The sequence below is a fragment of the Amblyomma mixtum genome, chromosome 2, assembly GCF_055824585.1.
Source record: "Amblyomma mixtum isolate Tamu chromosome 2, ASM5582458v1, whole genome shotgun sequence".
Classification (NCBI taxonomy): domain Eukaryota; kingdom Metazoa; phylum Arthropoda; class Arachnida; order Ixodida; family Ixodidae; genus Amblyomma; species Amblyomma mixtum.
Window position 1 is genome coordinate 193,139,210 of NC_143013.1, and position 18,071 is coordinate 193,157,280.

Sequence of the window (18,071 nt, forward strand, 5' to 3'; positions counted from 1 at the left end):
TGGCGTCCCCTCGAGTGCCTAAAGGCCTAGTGCACATTACTGTAAAGACCCCTTGCCAGCTCTTCACACATGTAATCTGTTTCTCATCGCTAAAATTTATTACATACTCCTAACTATTCATTGTACAAGACTCTATATCCACCATTTTCACATGGTTTTCATCACTTTTGTGTGTGATTCGTCTTTTGACTATATGATGCTGATAACATTTCCCGGCTTTTAAGTGCTGGCGGCCATGATTTAGTCGACCTGTATGTATGGCATGACAGAAGCCAACAGCCACAGAAACCAAGGGGCACAGGGGATTTTTTTTAATTTTTAATTGATTTATTTTGTGGTGTTGATCAATTTAGAATATTACTGAATATGTTATCGCTTAAAGTAATTTATTAGAAAAGCAGAAGAAAAAACAACCACACGCCGCCGGTGGGATCCGAACCCACGACCTCCGAATTACGCGTCCGGTGCTCTACCTCTGAGCTACGGCGACGGCTGTCAAATCTTCTACTTTCGGGGGTATTTATGTTTACAAGTAACCTAACCTTGAGAGTGTTCATCAGCGCCACCCACGTTCATAAGCGGCGGACGTAGAACGTCCTGATTTACCGCATGTGTGACGTAGAACGTCATCGAACGGAGAGGGTGGAAGCTGCGTGAGAACCCTCTTATGCTTCCTATGGCGTCAAGGCTGCCAGAACCGAGGCCCTCGCTAAGCAATTAAGCAAACAAGGGGAGGTGAATGAGGGGCTAGTTATAAATATGACAGAAGCCAACAGCCACAAAACCAAGGGGCACAGGGGATTTTTTTTTAATTTTTAATTGATTTATTTTGTGGTGTTGATCAATTTAGAATATTACTGAATATGTTATCGCTTAAAGTAATTGATTAGAAAAGCAGAAGAAAAAACAACCACACGCTGCCGGTGGGATCCGAACCCACGACCCACGACCCCTTGGTTTCTGTGGCTGTTGGCTTCTGTCATATTTATAACGAGCCCCTCATTCACCTCCCCTTGTTTGCTTAATTGCTTAGCGAGGGCCTCGGTTCTGGCAGCCTTGACGCCATAGGAAGCATAAGAGGGTTCTCACGCAGCTTCCACCCTCTCCGTTCGATGACGTTCTACGTCACACATGCGGTAAATCAGGACGTTCTACGTCCGCCGCTTATGAACGTGGGTGGCGCTGATGAACACTCTCAAGGTTAGGTTACTTGTAAACATAAATACCCCCGAAAGTAGAAGATTTGACAGCCGTCGCCGTAGCTCAGAGGTAGAGCACCGGACGCGTAATTCGGAGGTCGTGGGTTCGGATCCCACCGGCGGCGTGTGGTTGTTTTTTCTTCTGCTTTTCTAATCAATTACATTAAGCGATAACATATTCAGTAATATTCTAAATTGATCAACACCACAAAATAAATCAATTAAAAATTAAAAAAAAATCCCCTGTGCCCCTTGGTTTCTGTGGCTGTTGGCTTCTGTCATATTTATAACGAGCCCCTCATTCACCTCCCCTTGTTTGCTTAATTGCTTAGCGAGGGCCTCGGTTCTGGCAGCCTTGACGCCATAGGAAGCATAAGAGGGTTCTCACGCAGCTTTCACCCTCTCCGTTCGATGACGTTCTACGTCACACATGCGGTAAATCAGGACGTTCTACGTCTGCCGCTTGTGAACGTGGGTGGCGCTGATGAACACTCTCAAGGTTAGGTTACTTGTAAACATATATACCCCCGAAAGTAGAAGATTTGACAGCCGTCGCCGTAGCTCAGAGGTAGAGCACCGGACGCGTAATTCGGAGGTCGTGGGTTCGGATCCCACCGGCGGCGTGTGGTTGTTTTTTCTTCTGCTTTTCTAATCAATTACTTTAAGCGATAACATATTCAGTAATATTCTAAATTGATCAACACCACAAAATAAATCAATTAAAAATTAAAAAAAAATCCCCTGTGCCCCTTGGTTTCTGTGGCTGTTGGCTTCTGTCATATTTATAACGAGCCCCTCATTCACCTCCCCTTGTTTGCTTAATTGCTTAGCGAGGGCCTCGGTTCTGGCAGCCTTGACGCCATAGGAAGCATAAGAGGGTTCTCACGCAGCTTCCACCCTCTCCGTTCGATGACGTTCTACGTCACACATGCGGTAAATCAGGACGTTCTACGTCCGCCGCTTATGAACGTGGGTGGCGCTGATGAACACTCTCAAGGTTAGGTTACTTGTAAACATAAATACCCCCGAAAGTAGAAGGTTTGACAGCCGTCGCCGTAGCTCAGAGGTAGAGCACCGGACGCGTAATTCCGAGGTCGTGGGTTCGGATCCCACCGGCGGCGTGTGGTTGTTTTTTCTTCTGCTTTTCTAATCAATTACTTTAAGCGATAACATATTCAGTAATATTCTAAATTGATCAACACCGCAAAATAAATCAATTAAAAATTTAAAAAAAAATCCCCTGTGCCCCTTGGTTTCTGTGGCTGTTGGCTTCTGTCATATTTATAACGAGCCCCTCATTCACCTCCCCTTGTTTGCTTAATTGTATGTATGGCAGATAGTCTTGTGTACCATGTTTTTTTCGTGGTGCTACACACCCAATAGGGCGTACGTTTTTGCGAGTTAATATAATTTATGTTTTACCAAAGGTTCTTGCCACTTACTATAGAGTATGTTTTACCCAACCTACATGTGTCTTCTAATGTTTCTGATCGGCGTTGCTTGTGGGGCTTCAAGCAAGAAGTGTATCTGGCTCTCAGTTTTTGCTTGTCCGTTTCACCCCTGAGTTTCCCTTTTTGGTGTGGAGGAAGCGGTTGTAAAAGGGTTTAATCTGTATGCTCTTCCCTCCACCCATGTACCGTTTCATGTGTTTTGGTTTACCGGGACATGCCGTACTCAAAAGATTGCAAAATGGCCCTCCGCCATGTACTAACAATTTTCTATAGCTACATAGCGGCGCACTGCCCTATAAAACAAATTTAGAGAAACACTACATGGCCATTTTTTGGTGAACCTTTAGACATGCTCTTTCTGATTCGACAAAACAGCCGTTGAAAAATGCGCCTGATGGACCGACATTGTGAACCTGTTGTTTTTACAAGACGCCACTTCGGCAGAATGATTGTTCAACTAGAGGAATTGTATGCTCATACTGATTTCGAACCAGAGTGGCACCCCCTCCTAGTGTTTTGTTCTTAACTGCCTTGTTTCTAGTGTGTTGGTGCTTAGGTATGTTGTATTATCATGTATTGGTGATGTTCTCTGTGTCGAGTCTTTTCTCATGCTTAGTTTTTTGTTTAGGTGTGTCGTATTATGTATTGTGTTGATTTGCGGTTGCTTCATTCTAATAAATACCATATTTAAAAAACAAGTCAGGCTAGCCCAATGATTTTGCACAGCGTCCTCTGAATCTGTTCTTTTTGCGCCACCGGGGGTTTGACTCCCAGTCTTGGATTGGTTTTTTTGCGCCACTTTTCTTATTTAGGCACATTCTCATCTTGCCTAAGATGAAGGACAATCTTATACAGGGGACAGAGCACGTGGTGTTGTGTAGCATTGGTTCATCGCTCTAAAGGGGAGCCTGTACGAGGTGGTAATACCGGTTTTTCCAGCAGCATGCGCGGCCGGGCCTCTGAGGACAGCATGACCTTCAGCATGACCTTGAGGTCACTGGCGTAGCGCGTCATGGGACCGGCCGAGTGCACCTTCCTGATGAAGTCTTGGTTGTAGACTCCTCGGTGGCCTCTGCAAGGCACAGTACCTGCGCGCGTAATGTTATGACCGTCTTTAGAGTTACCAAAGACAGAGGAATGGCTTTCGGATGGTAGTTCATCGCCAGGAACTAAGATAAGCATTCAGTAGAAATGTTTATGCGCGAAGCATGCATGAAAAAAGTACTTTGGAAAATTCATTCAATTAATACATTTCATTTCGTTTACAAAACTCACGCTAACTTATTTCAAGCAAATGATCACTGCACAAAAGGCATAAAGTACAGGCATTACATTCAGAATACTTCCGGAAAGTAATGCGATTATTTTGTGTTAATTTTTGTTCACTTTTTACTTATAGAGTTAGGAGCGATAGTTACATATAATAGATGCACTAAAGGTTGACAGTTTACTCCACCGCACCAGGAAATGAAATTAAAATTGAGCGTAGAAAATTTTTATACCGCTAAGCTGGCGTGACGACCAAAGCTTTGAAAACCTGGACGGATTTTCCGGTTGCCTACATCAGAACCGTAACTTTTGCACCAAAGCACACAGTGACTATATCGCGAAGATGCCAGATCATATGGTAAAAAAAAAACAAGGAAACAGAGTTGGTTTTGCTCAGTATAAACTTGGCGGGAAAAGTTTCCGTGTGACTGTTTATGTAGCAATATAATACACGTTAGGCGTATATTGAATATGAGCGACCTGGACCCCTGATTGGAAAGCAAAACTCATCAGCCGCTCAATCAGCTCACCCGACACACAGTAATGTTTCTCGAGGCTATCTTTAGAAACAGTACAGCCTGGTACGTTAGCCATTAGTGGCAATTCCTTAACCATTTTTTGTCATCTAGAATTCGATTTCTTTATAGAGCCCTGCCGCCCCCGTGTATTGCAAAAGCACATATCAAAACCTCGGTACCTGGCGTTGCCATGTGCCCGAAAATACCGCAGTAGATAGATGGCAGACGAATGCTGCTGCCTATGTCCGTCCCGATGCCGAGTATCGCCCCGCCTGCTGAGAGCAGGCTCGCCACGCCACCTGCACAAATGTGAAAAGCCATTATAAAATCGAAGATGCATAAAGGAGGCTAGTTCTCTGCTTTAATTGCCGCCTAGACTAGCGTCCATTTTGCCCGCACATGAGAGTGAAGAGGAAGCGAAAGAGCGTTGTTTACTATGCGACAGCATGGACGCCTAGTTGGAGTGAAAACGTGCCGTCCGCTCTCGTCATCACACCTTTCGGGGCCTGTGCAAAGAGAAAAACGCGACTGGAATGAGAATAGAAGTAGAATAAAATTGGGATGCAACTGGAAAGCGGAGTTCCGTTGGTTGGTTTTGCCAACAAAAACTCAAATAGCACCTGACTTGCTCCTGTTTATATATATACGTCGTGTTAAATATCCACTGTCTACCTTATAAGTTTATAACCTGTGGTCCACAGTGCCTTCCTTGCAAATATATTTATCACAGAAGCCAACAGACACGGCTGTTGGCTTATTTCATCTGCATAAAAAGCCCCTTATTCGCCTTCCCCTGTCGGCTTATATATATATATATATATATGTAGAAGAAGGGGTCACAACCTTGCAATTATCTTAATTTAATACCGACAGTTTCGGACGGAGGACCGTCCTTCCTCAGGGTATACACAAGAATGGACACAGTTTCTCATTTTCTACGCAGCGTGCGCAAAGGGTGAGGTGAAACCACTCTCTCTCCCGTTAGTGGAAAGGGACGCAAAGTCAGTATAAGCCGCAAGTGCTCCAGTCCATTTAGGGGGAAGAGGGTGACGGTTGCGAAGGACAGGGAAGGGGGAAAAACATATATGCACAAAAATATAAAAATAAAGGAAGCAAAAGTAACATTAAAAAATAAAAATAAATATAGGAAGGCAACGGCGGAGGCTTGGGTAACAAAGCTATAGAAATAGATAGGGAGGGAACTAGTTGCTTCTCAGAAGGAATGTTTCGAGAGAAGCTCCCTTCGGTGTGGGTGGTGAACCCAGCAGAATTAACACAAACAATATTCTAACAAGGAAAGTACAAAGCAAAACCACAAATAAAACAAAAAAAGAAACACAAAAAGAAGAAAGAAACAAGCGCACGCATGCATGTGTACAGTGTATAACATCACAGAACGGACCGCTCCCCAGCGGTGCAGGTGTTTTGGACCGTTGTAACGTGAGTTACGAGTCAGCCACAACATTTAGAGCTGTTTAAGACAAGCCCGTTATCGCCACGGCGGAAGCGCGGCGCCGCGGTCGAGGGAGGCAGGGCGGCCGGCCAGACGCCGTGCGGGAACCCGATCCCGCAGCCGAGTGCCGCGGCGTCCGACCCACAGTAGGCCATTCCCTTCGTTCTTTTCGTCGCGAAGGCATTCGAGTACAGACTGGTTTTTCAAAAGAAGGGGCCGAAAGGACGGGTGAGAAGGAACCTAAAGAGTAAGTACGTTCAGAAAAAAAATTAAGAAAAGTAAGAATGGGGACGTGGGACCCCGCAGAGTGCAGGCTTCATGGAAGAGGAGGGATTCCAGACGTTCAAATTGTTCTAGCTAGTTAGGCTTTTGAGGAAGGTAAAATTGCCCAAGTTTTCATTAATTCCATGTGTTAGTGTCCGAAATTTGTGTATGAAATACGACTCTCTTTGTTCTCTTTGGCGACTTGTTTGGAAACCGGATTGGAGAAGGATGACGTGAACCCTCGACTCTTTAAATGAGCGATCTGACATTGTCATCAAGCCGGCGGACAAAGGCGGTGCTGTTGTTGTTATGGACAAGTCCGAATACATAACAGAAGGTTTCCGGCAATTGGAAAACGAACAATTTTACACGGAGCTAACCAGTGATCCCACAGGTCAATTCGAAATCGAAATTAACAATAAGTTAAAATCACTTCATCAAGATCAAAAGATATCCGGGGAAATTCTTAAAGCAATGACTCCAGTTAGACCAGTCCCTGGACGGTTCTACCTACTCCCGAAAATACACAAACCGAACCGTCCGGGCCGTCCCATTGTGTCAAGCAACGGCACACTCACCGAAAAAATATCTAGCGTCCTCGACTTCCTTTTGAAGGACATTATACCAACTATCCCGGCCTACATTAAGGACACAAATCACTTTCTCAGAGTGATATCTAACCTCAAAATTCCCAACCGAAGCTTCTTGGTTACAATGGATGTGACATCTTTATATACAAATATCCCCCACCCAGACGGCATACGCGCGACAGTGGATGCATACTTAAGGACAGATCCCCCCGTTCATCTTGATGAGGAAACTCTTTCTGCAATCCTAGGCTTAGTACTGAACTACAACAACTTTGAATTTGAGGGAAGACACTATCTTCAGGTCAACGGCACGGCGATGGGAACAAAGATGGCTCCGGCCTACGCTAACTTATTCATGGCAGCACTGGAAACAGAATTCCTTGACACTCAGTCCTTGAAACCACTCCTTTATAAACGTTTCCTGGACGATATTTTTTTCATTTGGCCGCACGACGAAGCCAGCCTCTTGGCATTCATAGCGAGGTATAACGCATTTCATCCTTCCATATCGTTCACCCACAGCATCTCCACAAAATTTATAAACTTTTTGGACGTTCAAATAGAGAAAAAAGGCAGCGTGCTTAGGACAACCCTCTACAAAAAACCCACTGACCGCCAGCAGTACCTACATTTTAAGAGCAGCCACCCACGGCACTGCAAGACTGGCATACCCTACTCACAGGCTCACAGATACCGACGGATTTGCTCTGAGCTCGAAGACTTTGACCACCATGCTGAGCAGCTAAAAACAAATCTTTTACTTAAGGAATATCCAGCGTCCATCGTCGATGACGCTATCCTGAAAGCTCGTGGTTTAGACAGGAATAAAATAATAAATTCCCCACAATCGCGGGATAGTGAAAGGCCAAGCAACCTTATTCTCACGCATTCATCTAACATTCCACGTGTTAATAGTATCCTATCAAAACATTTTAATATTATCCAGCAAAGCAGTCACTTGTCTCTCATTTTTAAACAACCACCAAGAGCAGTATACCGGCGCAGTAGGAACCTGAGGGACATTTTAGTTAAGTCCAAAACAACGCCCAACTCCAACCCGAGTCCTGGATGTCAACCGTGCCGTAAGCCACGTTGCAAGGTTTGCAGTCATATGCAGACTACAACCATCGCTAAAGGAACATTCTCCGATTTCACCTTCAGGATTAGGGAAACCCTGAATTGCGACAGCGCGAACGTAGTGTATATGCTACACTGCAGTGTGTGTGGCATGGAATACATCGGTCAAACGGAAACACCGTTCAGGTTGCGTTTTAACAACCACAAGGCCCATACTCACGCGCTGCCAAATCTTCCTTTTTATAAGCACCTGTGCCTGCCCCAGCATGCATTCGAAAACATTCACGTCATCCTTCTCCAATCCGGTTTCCAAACAAGTCGCCAAAGAGAACAAAGAGAGTCGTATTTCATACACAAATTTCGGACACTAACACATGGAATTAATGAAAACTTGGGCAATTTTACCTTCCTCAAAAGCCTAACTAGCTAGAACAATTTGAACGTCTGGAATCCCTCCTCTTCCATGAAGCCTGCACTCTGCGGGGTCCCACGTCCCCATTCTTACTTTTCTTAATTTTTTTTCTGAACGTACTTACTCTTTAGGTTCCTTCTCACCCGTCCTTTCGGCCCCTTCTTTTGAAAAACCAGTCTGTACTCGAATGCCTTCGCGACGAAAAGAACGAAGGGAATGGCCTACTGTGGGTCGGACGCCGCGGCACTCGGCTGCGGGATCGGGTTCCCGCACGGCGTCTGGCCGGCCGCCCTGCCTCCCTCGACCGCGGCGCCGCGCTTCCGCCGTGGCGATAACGGGCTTGTCTTAAACAGCTCTAAATGTTGTGGCTGACTCGTAACTCACGTTACAACGGTCCAAAACACCTGCACCGCTGGGGAGCGGTCCGTTCTGTGATGTTATACACTGTACACATGCATGCGTGCGCTTGTTTCTTTCTTCTTTTTGTGTTTCTTTTTTTGTTTTATTTGTGGTTTTGCTTTGTACTTTCCTTGTTAGAATATTGTTTGTGTTAATTCTGCTGGGTTCACCACCCACACCGAAGGGAGCTTCTCTCGAAACATTCCTTCTGAGAAGCAACTAGTTCCCTCCCTATCTATTTCTATAGCTTTGTTACCCAAGCCTCCGCCGTTGCCTTCCTATATTTATTTTTATTTTTTAATGTTACTTTTGCTTCCTTTATTTTTATATTTTTGTGCATATATGTTTTTCCCCCTTCCCTGTCCTTCGCAACCGTCACCCTCTTCCCCCTAAATGGACTGGAGCACTTGCGGCTTATACTGACTTTGCGTCCCTTTCCACTAACGGGAGAGAGAGTGGTTTCACCTCACCCTTTGCGCACGCTGCGTAGAAAATGAGAAACTGTGTCCATTCTTGTGTATACCTTGAGGAAGGACGGTCCTCCGTCCGAAACTGTCGGTATTAAATTAAGATAATTGCAAGGTTGTGACCCCTTCTTCTACAAGTCTTCCTGGCCCATTGAACGACAAGACCTCCTGCAACTATATATATATATATATATATATATATATATATATATATATATATATGTGTGTGTGTGTGTGTGTGTGTGTGTGTGTGTGTGTGTGTGTGTGTGTGTGTGTGTGTGTGTGTGTGTGTGTGTGTGTGTGTGTGTGTGTGTGTGTGTGCGTGTGTGTGTGTGTGTGTGTGTGTGTTTATTGTAGCGTGCAACGCGAATTAGAACACTGGAGCAGAGACGAAAACACTGCGGCGGTCCCTCAGTCCGTGCGCGCGAGCGAGAGCCAACTAACTTCTTCCTCTTCTAGTGTATGCACTACTTCTGTCTCTTCGAAGGCATGTATCACTGCCCCCCCCCCCCTCTTCTGCAGCATCGAAACGATGCGGCTAGGAGAGAAAAGTCACCGAAAGGATAGAACACAGCTGCAGTGAACCGCAGTTCAGTTAGGTAGCCGGTCTTGGTACGGCTTCATGCGAACAACGTGTACGACTTCAGTTCGGTGCGACCGGCGCGATGGACAAGCTCTCGCGATGAACAAGCGATGAACAACTGATGCGGCGCACTACTTCGCAAGGGCCGAAGTATCGGCGCAGCAGCTTTTCAGAGAGCCCGCGGCGACGAACAGGTATCTAAATCCACACAAGATTGCCGGGCGCATAATTGACGAAACGGCGTCCAAAGTTGTACCTAGCGACGTCAGCCTCCTGTTGACGGTGGATTCGCAGGTGGGCCAGTTGACGCGCTTCCTTAGCACGCTGAACGAAGGTGTCTACGTCGAGGTCAGCGTCAGAGTCGCAGTAAGGGTCGACGGGCAACATAGCATCCAACGGAGTGGTCACCTGACGACAGAAGACAACCTGAAAGGGAGTCAGTCGGGTTGTTTCCTGTAGGGCGGTGTTGTACGGAAACGTTACGTACGGCAGAAAGGTGTCCCAAGTTCGATGCTGGACGTCAGCGTACATTGATAGCATGTCGGCCAGTGTGCGGTTGAGTCGCTCTACCAACCCGTTTGTCTGTGGGTGATAAGCCGTAGCACGTCGATGGCTCGTGTGTGTCAGAGTCATCACGGACTGGGTTAAGCCGGCCGTGAAAGCAGTTCCCCGGTCAGTAACAACAACGACGGGTGCTCCATGACGCAAGACAATGTTGTGAACGAAGAACTGCGCCACTTCAGCAGCAGTGCCTTTGGCAAGAGACGTGATCTCAGCGTACCGTGTGAGGTAGTCAGTCGCAACGACTATCCAACGCTTTCCAGACGAAGACTTCGGAAATGAACCAAGGAGGTCCATGCCCACTTGATGCAAAGGGGTCTTCGGTGAATAGACGGGGTGAAGAAATCCGGCTGGTTTGAGTGGAGGAGTCTTTTGACGTTGGCTTTCACGGCATGTTTTTATGTAGACCCGCACCAATGGGAGCCACCTGGACCAATAATACTTTTATCTAATCCGCGCGAGTGTACGGCTGACTCCAAGGTGGCCGGCGAATGGTGCATCATGACAGGCACTAAAGATCTCAGGCCGCAGCTGAGATGGTACGACAAGTAGGAACGCTTCTTCGCTGTTGGCAAAGTTGCGCTTGTAGAGAACACCAGACCGTGAAGTGAAGGTGTGGAGCCCTCGGAGAAAAACACGCGGAATGGGAGCTTCACTGCCTTCGAGTCCACCCTCTGACGCTGCGCCATTTGGGTGGTACTAACAGAGCCCAGGAAAATAAAATCATCGGTGGTTTCTTCGATATTGATTGGGATAGGCGCGCGCGACAGACAATCCGCATCCTGATCGTTACGGCCAGACTTGTAAACTACTGTTAAGCCCTATTCTTGCAAGCGTAAGCTCCATCTAGCCAATCGTCCTGAGGGGCCTTTGAGGCTCACCAGCCAGCATTACTGCATTATTACTGCAATATTCTTTGCAATATTACTGCAAAGAAACGCTCCTCTTATCTGGATGACTTTCATTACGCCCAAGTTCGGCTTTACGATGTGCAGTTTGTTCTTTAGTTTATTGTCCCAGACCTTCTGCCATTCCTCAATTTGCTATGTATAAACTTGATAGTGCAAATAAACATACACCCGCCAACAAATTCTTCACAAACATACACGACGCTTCGGGGCCCGTACGGGTCTCTTGATCACATAGAGCGCTGCATGGAAAGACAATGGCCTGCATACGGTTAAAATTGAATAGTGAGCGATTATATATTTCTGTCAGATTACCACGTGTTCGGTTAATGGGCATGCTTTGTGCTATGTATATAGACTGCTTCGAAATGGAGGCGCGATAATAGGTTCTTCTCTGTGACAATGGCAGATGCTTCGTCCAAATCAATGGGATGTGTCCTGTGGTGCGTTGTGTTCCGACAAAGCATTAGGTGCCGAGCGGCCGCTCGTGACGTCATTCTGATACACTTTGAGCATTCGCCTGAAAGTTTCCGTTTTCAGTTTCCAGTTTCACCAATGTAAGCAGCGTCACAGCCTTGGCACGGTATCTAATGCGAGGTTAGCCGAGACCACGCAAATAGATGCGCACATTGCTGTGCCGAAGCGCTGTCTGTAGAAAGACCCGTTGAAAACAAAGTACGCGTTGTTAAGACAGAATCTCAGCAGGCGGCACAGATTGTCCACAGAGTCTTTGACGGGAATGTAGCGTCGGCGCAGAGCTTCCTTGTAGCATTGTAGCACGTGAACAACGATTTCACACCAAACGAAACATGACGTCCTCGTCTTCAATGGAAACTTGTTTACGTTTTTCCACAAAGTGGCGAGAGTCCTTAATGTAGGTCGTCGTTTGTCCAACCAGTGGACGAAGGACTTGATGCAGATTACGGGACGGTTGGTACAGTGCTGAACGCCTGTAGTCGACTATTGTTCGTAGTGGTACACCCGGCTTGTGCACTTTGGGAACTCTGTAGATCGCGGGAGCCGAACCGTTGTGGCAAAGAACCTTATTGTACAACTGTTTTCTTTCAGGCGGCATATGCGTGAACACTTCAGTCAGCATTTTCTGCAGGTCCTATTCAATTTTCCTTGTTGCATCACAGTTGATTTTGAAAAAGTTGTCTGCATCTTGAAGAAGCGTAGACATCTCCCCGACGTAATCGGATCTGCCGAAAATGGCGGTGGCATTGCCTTTGTCGGCGGGTAGGATTGCTATTTTGGTGTTCGTCTGCAATCTTTTGATGACCTGCTTTTCTGGAAGCACCAGGGAGCGTGCCTTCGTCTGTGGTAGTTTTCTAAGCGCTCCAATGGCACGCGAACGTGCTTCTCCTCGCCGGCTAGGCTCAACATACCGAACCGCCTGTTCGATGGCACAGACCTATCTTTGCAAACTTAGGGGCCGCAGCGACGTTGAAGTTCAGTCCGCTTGTGCGAGGTAAAATTGTAGATGCCTGGTGACCCACGCGTGCGGATGCACCTTTGCAGGAGCACTGCCAGTTTGCCTTCTTGACGAGACGTTCTCTTGTCTCTCGTCCTGGCGGTGACGTTGTTCGCATGCAGCGCAAATTCCTGGCAGACATCTGCCAGGTTCCAAAGAAGTGAACGTTGTGCGACGAATACGGCCCCTTCCAACCATTTGATCGTGGATTTCGTTTCGGCGATTCGAGCTTGCAGGAGGAGTTTTTCGGCTTTGGCAGTGACTTGTCTTTCAAACCGTGTAGGCACAAAATGCGGTAACCTCAAATTCTTGCAGTCTATGCGGTATGTTCACATTTTTTATGTGATCACTTCGAGCTCGTGCAGAATATGAGTCGGCTCTCTGGTTACCACTTATGACGACGTGGCTCGGAGTCCAAAAGAATCTTACCTCCTCATGTTGTATCCTTTTGTGTGGCGTGTTTGACTCTTCCTGCTGAAGGTTAAGCTGCATTTCTTGACTGTAGCACTTTGAGTAGGCTCAGGGAATCAGTGTAGATTATCGTGTTTTTGATGTTCTCATTCATGATTCATAGCAAAGCGTTACATACTGCATAACATTAAGCAGCAGCGATTGATACACGACTTGGCATTCTTATTATCTTTTCGGTTTCTCCTGTAACACTGCACTTACGACGTGCATTCCTGTTTTCGAACCATGCTTCAAAAATTCCATGCAACTTGCATAGTCTTCTTCCAGAGCTAGGTATTCGTGTTGTAAGGTTATTGTGGTGTTGGTTTTTCACGAAAGTGTGCTAGCTTGTAACCACAAGCGACAGGACGGCTTACCATGCTGGCAATGGGTCGTGCCTTTGGGCAATTTCGCAAAAGATATCTAGTATTCCTAGTTCTCAACATGTTACTTCAAAGCGCACTAAAATTGATCTGATTGATTGTGCTATAATATTGAAGAGTGCCCAGAATGTCCACTTAGTAATTATAGGGCTACAAAGGTGTTTTGGTAAGGATCTTATTTTTAGTACGTCTGCACGTTTAAGCATAACTTTTCTGTTCGCAAGGAGTGGTTCATTTGCTTCTACATAACGACTTTACATTGGGCCTTCTGTAGGCGCCAGTTGAGAGGGGCAGACGCTTATACATACGTCATGTACAGGATTCACTTTTAAGGAATGATGGCCTCGCAGAGCCATATACAACGCATCCATAGTCTAAGGAAGAGTGCACTATGGAGCGGTAAATCTGTAAAACACGCCTCCCATAGGACCCTCGGTGTTTTCTTGTGAGCACTTTAAGTATATTGAAAGATTGGGAAGCTTTCTTCTTGAAGGCATTTACGTCTGGCGGGAATGTGCTTTTTTTTGTCTAGCGTTATGCCTATGTTTTTTTTTTTGTAAATATACTTTTTCTGTGTAACTTCATTTAGGAGCAAGATGGAATCAGTTTGCAAGCCTCTTTCGAGCGGGGATAAAACAATAACCGTTTTTTGTGGGGAAAACTGAAATCCTTTTTCTGCCCAAATTGCGCTTCTTCAATGTGAGTTGCGTCTGCCTCACATGATGATAAGCTGGACGTTGTGCATGTGATTTAAAGGTCATCAACGTATAGGGAGCACATAATTAACTTCTTAATTATCTTAGCTATGGAATTCATATCGACGACACCGAGGGCAGTATTTAAACTACACTCCTGTGGTATCCCATTTTCCTTAACGAAGCTACCCAAGAGAGTTGAACCAAGGCATACATGAAATGAACGGTCAAATAAAAATTATTTGAATCAGTTCAGCATCCTGCCTCGGATGATTAAGCCGGCTTCGTCACATAAGATCCTGAACATCTGTGCAGTGCCTTAGTCTCTTTCCGGATAAAAAATGACCGGAAGACAGTGTTGTCCGTGTATAAATGCTTCTCTGATTCATTTTGTCAAGGCAGACAAAATGGACAATTTTTGAACAGGCTTTTTTAAATCCACGTTGTTGGATGCCTACAAGTTCATGACATGCAAGAACGCCAAATCAGCATAATGTGCACAACTCGTTCAAAAGATCCAGCTAAACAGCTTGTAAGGACTGTTTCTGTAACTGCTGCGGACAAGTAGGAACCTTCGTTCCTTGCTTTAGGAAAGCCGTTATCAACATCTTTCCTTTGTTTTTGCTCTCAAGTGAAATGTGCTAGCCGTGCGGGACGGGTGTGTTGGGGCCTACTTCCATCACCTCGCTGGTGGCGTTAGAGGCCCGCGAGCAAACTCCGCATATATGAACTTCGGACCTCCACCGAAGGAAAGATGTTTGATCATCAGCTGACTGAGGGGACGGCCAAAGCTTTTTGATGATGGCAGGGCTGCATTCGCTGGCACTGCCTCGGGCGTGGATGGCACTGCCTGAAGCTTTAAACGTAGTGGCTGCATCCCGGTGTGGTGCACCACCCTCACGCATCACATCGGCAGAGTTTATTTCGGTTAAACAGAAACCGTTCTTCGCATGGAAGAGTCGTCGTGCTTCCTTAAAAGTAATGTTTTGTTTTCTCTTCATGGTTATATTCTTTTTCGTTCTTTTATCATGGACATAACATTGGACAGGAGGGGTCATTACCTTGCGCAGTGTAGTGCTGGTGCTTCACACTTTTGTGAAGTTTGCTCTTTTTGGGCGGATTTTACGCAAGTTTCGCTGCCACGGCTGCTTCGTAGCCCATGACCGTACCTTTGGCATTTGAAACACCTTCGTGGATTTGGGATGCAATGTCGAACGTTTCTCTTTGGGCACTATCGCGATGAGAAGAAACGCGAATCAGCGTAGCCTAGCGTCAGCCTGCTAGGCCGTGCATCCGTGTCCAACTGCGGCGGGCCTATAAGGTTATAACTATAAAAAAATATGTCGTAACACAGGGTAGTTAGGCACTCAAGGTTAACTCTAGCCGGAAGGAAAATAGGAAAAGACAAGAAGAGAAGAGGAGACAGAAGTGTTTTGCTAGAGAAGATAAGAATGTCAGAGATGGAGGGGAGGAAAGGAAAAGGCGAGTGCCCACATTATCCGGCTGGATCAGTCCTGTGGTGACGTCTACAGGAAGCTTTGGTCACTGTTCCCTGTTGCCTCCGCCGAGGGATCTCAAGTCCAAACAATCGACATCAGCTCAGCCAGCATGATCTCCTTTTCGCTGTGGACGGCGCAGCCACATACGGTTAAGCGTGGGTGCTGGCGTCCGTGCTGGCGCACTGCTAACGAACTAACGAACAGCTTCCTGCGGGGATATCCCTGGCGATGCTCGGGAAACCATGGTGGCGCAACTCATCACTACCTGCATGTTGCCGATGCACCTGCTAAGGCTGGAGACAATGTTTCCGGGACAGCGAGCGTCGGGTGAATTTGCAACTGCATGTAACCTGGCGGCCCGGAGCCATGATGTAACTTATATAGGTCAGGACAGAACACGGAAATGCATTGTACACCAGCGGCCGAATAAATTTCTAGTAACACGGCTTCAAGTGGGTCTGCCATCAAAGTGTCATGTATCAAACGAGCGGCGTAACTTCAGCGACAGAAACAAAAACATACATGAACAATCGCGTTACCATAGAAACCGGATGTTCTCGCGCAGCGTTTCTTTTTTGCCTTCCGGCTCCCGTTTAGCGCAAGCTCCACGCAAAAGCGCGGTAAGCATTCTTTTTCCACTGCGAGAAAAACAACGGATGCGCATTGCCGGACTCGAAGGGGCAGCGACGTATTCCCATATTCAGCCCGACATGCAAGGAGCGTTATTTTGGTCGCGGAAACGCGCTGCGTGCGATACGCTCGCGTCCATGGCGCCATACCGGAGCTGCCTCCGGCCGTCCGCCGTGTGTCGTATGGGTTGTTGGTGCGTCCGTGCAGCTGGTTGAACGTCTCGGTCCAGAGACACAGCTCGGGCGTGTTGGTCGTCGCCACCGGGATGGCTCCTGCTTCACGCACCAATCGCACGGTGTCGGCGTCGAAGTTAGCGCGCTCACCACGCCACGCAGGGAGTCCTGCGTCTGTCACCAGCCCTGCACAGAACACGGTAGATGGGAAGATCAGCTTGTCAGGTTCACAGTTTCTCTTTTTTTCGCTTAAAGGCAACCAGATATTTTTAGAAAATAAGTCACTCAAGCATGGGAAACAGTGCATTTTCCCTTGTGGCGATTGCTACGTGGAATTATAAGAGCGCAATAACTCGGCAAAGCCAAAAATCCTGCGATTTCTGGAGGTTCTAACGAAGTCAGGCTTGCGGCGTTGACGCCCGGGGAAAAAGCGCTAACAATCATATTTTAATAAAGAAAACAACATTACTTTTGCTTGGCAAGAAATGCGCAAAACACTGTCAATATTCCCGAAGTGATTGTGGACAAACCCGTAGTAATTAAGTATTTGACATCGATACAAAATGAGCAAAAAAAAGGAAAATGGCCTCAACGCAAACTTTAAGCGATCCTATACCAATACAGTATTAGTTTGTGCCAGGAACTTGGACCAGAAAATGTGCTGCTTCACCGGGCATGAGCAGAGCCCGGAGTTGAAGTTATGGGTCCACAAAGGGCTCGGGCTTGTGCAAAGAGAAGCTGTGTAGGGCTTTTTATTAATCATGCAAAGGTGAAGTACACTTGGGGCACTGTAGCAGAAACACGCATAAAGTAGAGCCATGGGGTTGGCAGCGAAAAAAGAATTCCAAGCGCGTAATTGCTTATTTCTGGCGTCGATTGCAGTTGCATTTTGCTCACGCGAAAGAAATTACAAATAATGCAGAATTTTTCTGCTTTGGCTCAGAACATCTCGTAACGGAGCAAATCTCCCCGTTTGAACCATTCTGCTGGTTTTCCGCCGCGGTGGCTCAGTGCTTATGGTGCTCGACTGCCGACGCGAAAGACGCGTGTTCGGTCCCGGCCACGGTGGCTGAATTTCGATGAAGGCGAAACTCCAGAGGCCCCTGTACTGTGCGATGTCAATGCACGTTAAAGAACCTCAGGTGGTCGAAATTTCTGGTGCCCTTCACTACGGCGCCCTTCATAGCCTGAGTTCCTTTCGGACGTTGAACATCAATAAAGCAAACCAAACCATTCTGGTGGTTTAATAATTGACCACTACTACTGGTCTTTTCTAGACACGGAATGAAGGAAAGCTTATGCGCCGGCAGAGTTTAATTTGCGCCTCTTACAATGCGTAACCACAGTTCAAATAATTTCGGACGTACACGCCTGGCCGTGTTGGACGACACAACAGAAGTTTATAAAATGGTGCTGAGCCCACTAGTGGGTTCCCGTACTGCGGCAATTATAGTGCAGCATTCTTCCGCCTGACATTATACTCATTTTTGTTCGTTCAGAGCGTTCACCTGCTGAAGCAATAGCGCTTCAGCAGGTGCCCGAATGCCCGACTGGGCATTCGAAGTCTAATAAGAACCCCAGTACAAGGATATTTGTGTGTGATTTCTCGACGAGCC

The 18,071-nt window shown here is 46.7% G+C and overlaps 1 protein-coding gene across 1 annotated transcript in view; it reads right to left on the reverse strand.

Moving 5' to 3' along the window:
* LOC149361952 (fatty-acid amide hydrolase 2-B-like) overlaps positions 1 to 18,071 on the reverse strand; it is a 52,646-nt gene that overhangs the window by 13,783 nt on the left and 20,792 nt on the right. The window contains exons 3-5 of the mRNA XM_089569629.1: positions 16,432 to 16,641; positions 4,617 to 4,736; positions 3,578 to 3,738 (exon numbers count right to left, since the gene is read on the reverse strand). Coding sequence (XP_089425755.1) covers positions 3,578 to 3,738; positions 4,617 to 4,736; positions 16,432 to 16,641 — 491 coding nt within the window. The remainder of the gene's footprint in view (positions 1 to 3,577; positions 3,739 to 4,616; positions 4,737 to 16,431; positions 16,642 to 18,071) is intronic.